This window comes from Lichenostomus cassidix, unplaced genomic scaffold (genome assembly GCF_008360975.1).
Source record: "Lichenostomus cassidix isolate B80296 unplaced genomic scaffold, HeHo_3.0 HiC_scaffold_159, whole genome shotgun sequence".
Classification (NCBI taxonomy): Eukaryota; Metazoa; Chordata; class Aves; order Passeriformes; family Meliphagidae; genus Lichenostomus; species Lichenostomus cassidix.
The window spans coordinates 1-6,780 of NW_028147941.1; the positions used below are offsets into that span (position 1 = coordinate 1).

At 38.0% G+C, this 6,780-nt stretch overlaps 1 protein-coding gene across 1 annotated transcript; it reads left to right on the plus strand.

The window, feature by feature from the left end:
* Nucleotides 1-13: 13 nt before the first annotated feature.
* LOC146420522 (netrin receptor DCC-like) lies at nt 14-6,207 on the plus strand. The gene is made up of 4 exons (XM_085048177.1): nt 14-198; nt 848-940; nt 4,557-4,783; nt 6,142-6,207. The coding sequence occupies exons 1-4, from the start codon at nt 66-68 to the stop codon at nt 6,205-6,207; spliced, it is 519 nt and encodes a 172-aa protein (XP_084904303.1). The 5' UTR covers nt 14-65.
* Nucleotides 6,208-6,780: the final 573 nt, after the last annotated feature.

The window sequence follows — 6,780 nt, forward strand, 5'->3', positions numbered from 1 at the left end:
ATATGGTCCAAGTTCCCTCCCAGCCCAGCTCCCTGCACGTCCTCCCTTTCTCCACGGGGATCTCCATGGCTTGGACTCCTCCTGCTGATCCCAACGTTCTCATCCGAGGATTTCTCATCGGTTATGGCGTTGGAAGTCCTTATGCTCACACTGTCAGGGTGGATAGCAGGCAGAGGTTTTATTCCATCCAGAATCTGGGTGAGTTGGAATGAAATTTCGATTTTTTTCTGATTTTTTTCTGATTTTTTCCCATTTTTTCTGATTTTTTTCTGATTTTTTTCTGATTTTTTCCCATTTTTTTCTGATTTTTTCCCCGATTTTTTTCTGATTTTTTCTGATTTTTTTCTGATTTTTTCCCATTTTTTCTGATTTTTTTCCCATTTTCCCCCATTTTTTCTGATTTTTCCCCATTTTTTCCTGATTTTTTACCATTTTTTCACCCTTTTTTCCCACTTCCCCCTCATTTTTTTTCACATTTTTTCCCATTTTTTCCCGATTTTCCCCCATTTTTTCTGATTTTTCCCCAATTTTTTTCAAACTTTTCCCCAATTTTTTCTGATTTTTCCTCATTTTTCCTCATTTTTCCCTCATTTTCCCATAATTTTCCCTCATTTATTCCTTATTTTTTCCTCATTTTTCCCTCATTTTCTCCATTTTCTCCTCATTTTTTCCTCATTTTTCCCTCATTTCCCCCCCCATTTTTTGGGTAATATTTCCCTCATTTTCCCCCATTTTTTTCCTCTCATATTTCCACTTTTTATCCCAATTTTTCCCTCATTTTCCCCCCATTTTTTATTCCAATATTCCCTCATTTTTCCCTTTTTTTTTTTTTTCCGGAACTTTCCAGAGCCCAACTCCCATTACGTCATCTCCCTGAAAGCTTTCAACAACGCCGGTGAGGGAGTTCCTCTGTATGAGAGTGCAACAACCAGAGCCCTCGGTGAGCAGAAAAATGGGAATTTCTGGGAATTATTTTGGGGAATTTGTGGGAATTCTGGTGGAAAAACGGGAGGGGAAAATGGGGGGAAAAACTGGGAAAAATCGGGAGGGAAATGAGGGAGAAATGGGGGAAAAATGAGGCAGAAATGAGGAAAAACATGAGGGGAAAAATGGTGGGAAAATGAGGAATTCATGAGGGGAAAATGAGGGGAAAATGGTGGGAAAAGTCAGGAAAAACATGAGGGGAGAACATGAGGGAAAACATGAGGAAAAGATGAGGAATAAATGAGGAAAAAATGAGGGGAAAATTGAGGGGGAAAATGAGGAATACATGAGGCAGAAGTGAGGGAAAATGGAGTTCCTCTGTAGCAGAGTGCCACCACCAGAGCCCTCGGTGAGGAGAAAAATGGGGATTTCTGGGAATTATTTTGGAGAATTTGTGGGAATTCTGGGGGGGAAAGTGTTGGGAAGAGCAGGGGGGAAAAAACTGGGAAAAAATTGGGGGAAAAATGAAGGAAAAATGGGGAAAAAAATGAAGGGAAATGAGGGAGAACATGAGGGGGAAAATGGCGGGAAAATGAGGAATTCATGAAGGGAAAATGAGGGGAAAATGGTGGGAAAAGTCAGGAAAAACATGAGGGGAGAACATGAGGGAAAACATGAGGAAAAGATGAGGAATAAATGAGGAAAAAATGAGGAGAAAATTGAGGGGGAAAATGAGGAATACATGAGGCAGAAATGAGGGAAAATGGAGTTCCTCTGTATGAGAGTGCCACCACCAGAGCCCTCGGTGAGCAGAAAAATGGGAATCTTGGGGAATTATTTTGGGGAATTTGTGGGAATTTCGGGAGGGAAAAGTGTTGGGAAGAGCAGGGGGGAAAAAATTGGGGGAAAAATGTGGGAGAAATGGGGGAAAAATGAGGAAGAAATGAGGGAAACATGAGGGAAACATGAGGGGAAAATGAGGGAAAAATGAGGAATTCATGAGGGGGAAAATGAGGGAAAATGGTGGGAAATATGAGGGGAAAAAATGAGGGGAAAATGGGGAGAAAATGAGGAAAAAATGAGAGGAAAATTGAGGGGAAAAATGAGGAATACATGAGGCAGAAGTGAAGGAAAATGGAGTTCCTCTGTAGCAGAGTGCCACCACCAGAGCCCTCGGTGAGGAGAAAAATGGGGATTTCTGGGAATTATTTTGGAGAATTTGTGGGAATTCTGGGGGGGAAAGTGTTGGGAAGAGCAGGGGGGAAAAAACTGGGAAAAAATTGGGGGAAAAATGAAGGAAAAATGGGGAAAAAAATGAAGGGAAATGAGGGAGAACATGAGGGGGAAAATGGCGGGAAAATGAGGAATTCATGAAGGGAAAATGAGGGGAAAATGGTGGGAAAAGTCAGGAAAAACATGAGGGGAGAACATGAGGGAAAACATGAGGAAAAGATGAGGAATAAATGAGGAAAAAATGAGGAGAAAATTGAGGGGGAAAATGAGGAATACATGAGGCAGAAATGAGGGAAAATGGAGTTCCTCTGTATGAGAGTGCCACCACCAGAGCCCTCGGTGAGCAGAAAAATGGGAATCTTGGGGAATTATTTTGGGGAATTTGTGGGAATTTCGGGAGGGAAAAGTGTTGGGAAGAGCAGGGGGGAAAAAATTGGGGGAAAAATGTGGGAGAAATGGGGGAAAAATGAGGAAGAAATGAGGGAAACATGAGGGAAACATGAGGGGAAAATGAGGGAAAAATGAGGAATTCATGAGGGGGAAAATGAGGGAAAATGGTGGGAAATATGAGGGGAAAAAATGAGGGGAAAATGGGGAGAAAATGAGGAAAAAATGAGAGGAAAATTGAGGGGAAAAATGAGGAATACATGAGGCAGAAGTGAGGGAAAATGGAGTTCCTCTGTAGCAGAGTGCCACCACCAGAGCCCTCGGTGAGCAGAAAAATGGGAATTTTTGGGAATTTTTTGGGGGAATTTGTGGGAATTCTGGGTGGGAAAGTGTTGGGAAGAGCAGGGGGGAAAAAACTGGGAAAAAATTGGGGGAAAATGAGGGAGAAATGGGGGAAAATGGGGGAAAAACATGAGGGGAAAAATGGCGGGAAAATGAGGAATTCATGAGGGGAAAATGAGGGGAAAATGGTGGGAAAAGACAGGGGAAAATGAGAAAAAAAATGAGGGAAAAAAAAGAGGGAAAAATGGGGAGAAAATAGGAAAAAATGAGGGGAAAATTGAGGGAAAAATGAGGAATACATGAGGCAGAAATGAGGGAAAATGGAGTTCCTCTGTATGAGAGTGCGAAAACCAGAGCCCTTGGTGAGGAGAAAAATGGGAATTTCTGGGAATTTTTTTTGGGAATTTGTGGGAATTCTGGTGGAAAAATGGGAGGGGAAAATGAGGGGGAAATGGAGGAAAAAAGTGGGGAAAAATCGGGAGGGAAATGAGGGAGAAATGGGGGAAAAATGAGGCAGAAATGAGGAAAAACATGAGGGGGAAAATGGTGGGAAAATGAGGAATTCATGAGGGGAAAATGAGGGAGAAATGATGAATAAATGAGGGGAGAAATGAGAGAAAAATAATGGGAAAAGTGAGGAAAAAATGAGGGAAAACATGAGGGGGAAAATGAGGGAAAAAATGAGGAAAAATGAGGAAAAATGAGAAAAAATGAAGGAAAAATGAGGGGGGAAATGGGGGAAAAACATGAGGGGAAAATGGCGGGAAAATGAGGAATTCATGAGGGGAAAAGTGAGGAAAAAATGAGGGAAAAATTGAGGGAAAAATGAGGGAAAATGAGGAATAAATGAGGGGAAAATGAGAGAAAAAAAAGAGGAATAAATGAGGGGGAAATGATGGGAAAAATTAAGGGGAAAATGAGGAATAAATGAGAGGAAAATTGAGGGGAAAATGAGGAATAAATGGGGGGAAAATGAGGGAAAACATGAGGGAAAAATGAGGAAAAAATGAGGGAAAAAATGAGGGAAAAACGAGTAATAAATGAGGAAAACATGAGGGGAAAATTGAGGGGAAAATGAGGAATACATGAGGAAAAAATGAGAAAAAAAAAAGAGGAAAAAATTGGGGAAAAATAGGGGAAAATTAGGGAAAATTGGGAAAAATAGGGGGAAAAATGAGGAAAAAATGAGAAAAAATCAGGAAAAAATGGGGAAAAAAATCAGAAAAAATCAGGGAAAATGGGAAAAAATGAGTGAAAAATCAGGAAAAAATAGGGAACAATAAGGGAAAAAATGGGAGAAAAAAAGAGGGAAAATTGGGGAAAATGAGGAAAAAATGGGGAAAATGAGGAAAAAATGAGGAAAAAATAGGAAAAATGAGAAAATCAGGGAAAAAAAGGAAAAAATCAGGAAAAAAAAAAAGGAAAAAAAAAAGAGGGAAAATTGGGGAAGATGAGGAAAAATTGGGGAAAATGAGGAAAAAATTGGAAAAAATAGGAAAAATGAGGAAAAAACGGGAATAAAAGGGAAAAATCAGGAAAAAATTGGAAAAATTAGGAAAAAAATCAGGAAAAAATTGGAAAAAATAGGGAAAAATCAGGAAAAAATTGGAAAAAATTTGAAAAAAAAGCCAAAAATCCTAATTTTTTTCCCCTTTTTTTCCCTCCCCAAGACTCCGCCGACCCTTCCCACCCCTTCCCTCCCCTTTTCCCATCCCAACTTCCCGATTTTTCCTCTCCCATGCTTCCCCCCGTGGGAGTTCAGGCTCAAGCTCTTTCCCAGGATTCCGTTCGGGTTTCCTGGGCGGATAATTCCATCCCCAAAAACCAGAAATCGGCGGAAATTCGTTTTTATACGGTGAGGTGGAGGAGCAGCTATCCGGCTAATGCGAAATTTAAGGTAAGGATTCTTCAATTTGGGGGTTTTTCCAAGTTGTTCCCATTTTTTCCCATTTTTTCTGATTTTTCCCTTTTTTTTCTGATTTTTCCTGATTTTTTTCAGATTTTTTTCTGATTTTTTCTGATTTTTCCTGATTTTTTTCTGATTTTTTTCGGATTTTTTTCTGATTTTTTTCTGATTTTTTCCCAATTTTTCCCCAATTTTTCCTCATTTTTTTCTGATTTTTTTCCCCATTTTTTCCCGATTTTTCCCATTTTTCCCATTTTTTCCCCATTTTTCCCCATTTTTTTCCATTTTCCCCCATTTTTCCCAATTTTTTGTGATTTTTCCCGATTTTTTTCCCCAATTTTTCCCCCAATTTTTCCTGATTTTTTCCCAATTTTTCCCAATTTTTTTTCTGATTTTTTCCCCATTTTTCCCAAATTTTTGTGATTTTTCCAGATTTTTTCCCCTTTTTTTTTCTGATTTTCCCTTTTTCTATTTTTTCCCCAATTTTTCCCAATTTTTTCCCCTCAAAATTCCCATTTTTTCCCCATTTTTTCCCCAATTTTTCCCCAATTTTTGCATTAATTTTCCCATTATTTTCCCCCCAATTTTTCCCCAATTTTTCCCCAATTTTCTCCACTTTTTTCCCAATTTTCTCCAAATTTTTCCATTTTCCACAATTTTTCCCAATTTTCCCAATTTTTTCCTGATTTTTTTTTGTTTTTTTCGATTTTTTCCCAATTTTTCCCCAATTTTTTCAAAATTTTTTCCCAATTTTTCTCAAATTTTTCCCAAATTTTTCCCAATTTTTTCACAATTTTTCCCCATTTTCCCCCCAATTTTTTCCCCAATTTTTTTCCGATTTTTCCCCTTTTTTTCACAAATTTTTCCCAATTTTTTCCTGATTTTTCCCAATTTTTTCCTGATTTTTTTATCCCAAATTTTCCCATTTTTTCCTGATTTTTCCTCCATTTTTTCCCCAATTTTCCTCCAAATTTTTCCCAATTTTTTCCCAATTTTTCCTCTTTTTTTTCCCCAATTTTTCTCCCAATTTTCCCCCAATTTTTTTCCGATTTTTCCCCATTTTTTCCCCATTTTTTCCTCAATTTTTTCCCCCATTTTCCCCCATTTTTTCCCCAATTTTTCCCCAATTTTTTCTCCCATTTTGTGACAAAAAATCTGTGAAAAAAATCAGAAAAAAAACCCCAAAAATCCCCCAAAAAATCACATTTTTCCCCTAAAAAAAAACCCCCATTTTTAACCCTTTCCTCCCCGGAAAAAAACCCCAAACTCCCAGAAAATCTGGAAATCCATGAAAATTCCCCCAAAATTCCCAAAAATTCCCAAAAATTCCCAAATTTTTTCCCTTGCAGGCTGCTGACACCACAGCTCTCAGCCACACCGTCCAAGGGCTGATTTTTTTCCTATTTTTTCCCTGATTTTTTCCCAATTTTTCCCCAATTTTTTTCCCAATTTTTCCCCAATTTTTTCCCAATTTTTCCCCAATTTTTCCCAAATTTTTTCCGATTTTTCCCCAAATTTTTCCCAATTATTTCCCAATTTTTTCACAATTTTTTCCCCATTTTTCCCCCATTTTTTCCCAATTTTTCCCTCTTTTTTCCCTCAATTTTTCTCCCAATTTTCCCCAATTTTTTTCTGATTTTTTTCCTGATTTTTTTCGTGATTTTTTCCCCAATTTTTTCCAATTTTTCCCCAATTTTTCCTCCAATTTTCCTCCAATTTTTCCCCAATTTTTTCCCCAATTTTTCCCCAATTTTTCCCCAATTTTTCCCCAATTTTTTCCCAATTTTTCCCCATTTTTCCCCTGATTTTTTTCCACTTTATTCCTATTTTTTTTTATTTTTTCCTGTGAAAAAAAATCATCAAAAACCTTAAAAAAAACCCCCAAAAATCACATTTTAACCCATTTTTAACCCTTTCCTCCCCGGAAAAAAACCCCAAACTCCCAGAAAAACCTGAAATTTCCCCAAAATCCATGGAATTTTTCCCAA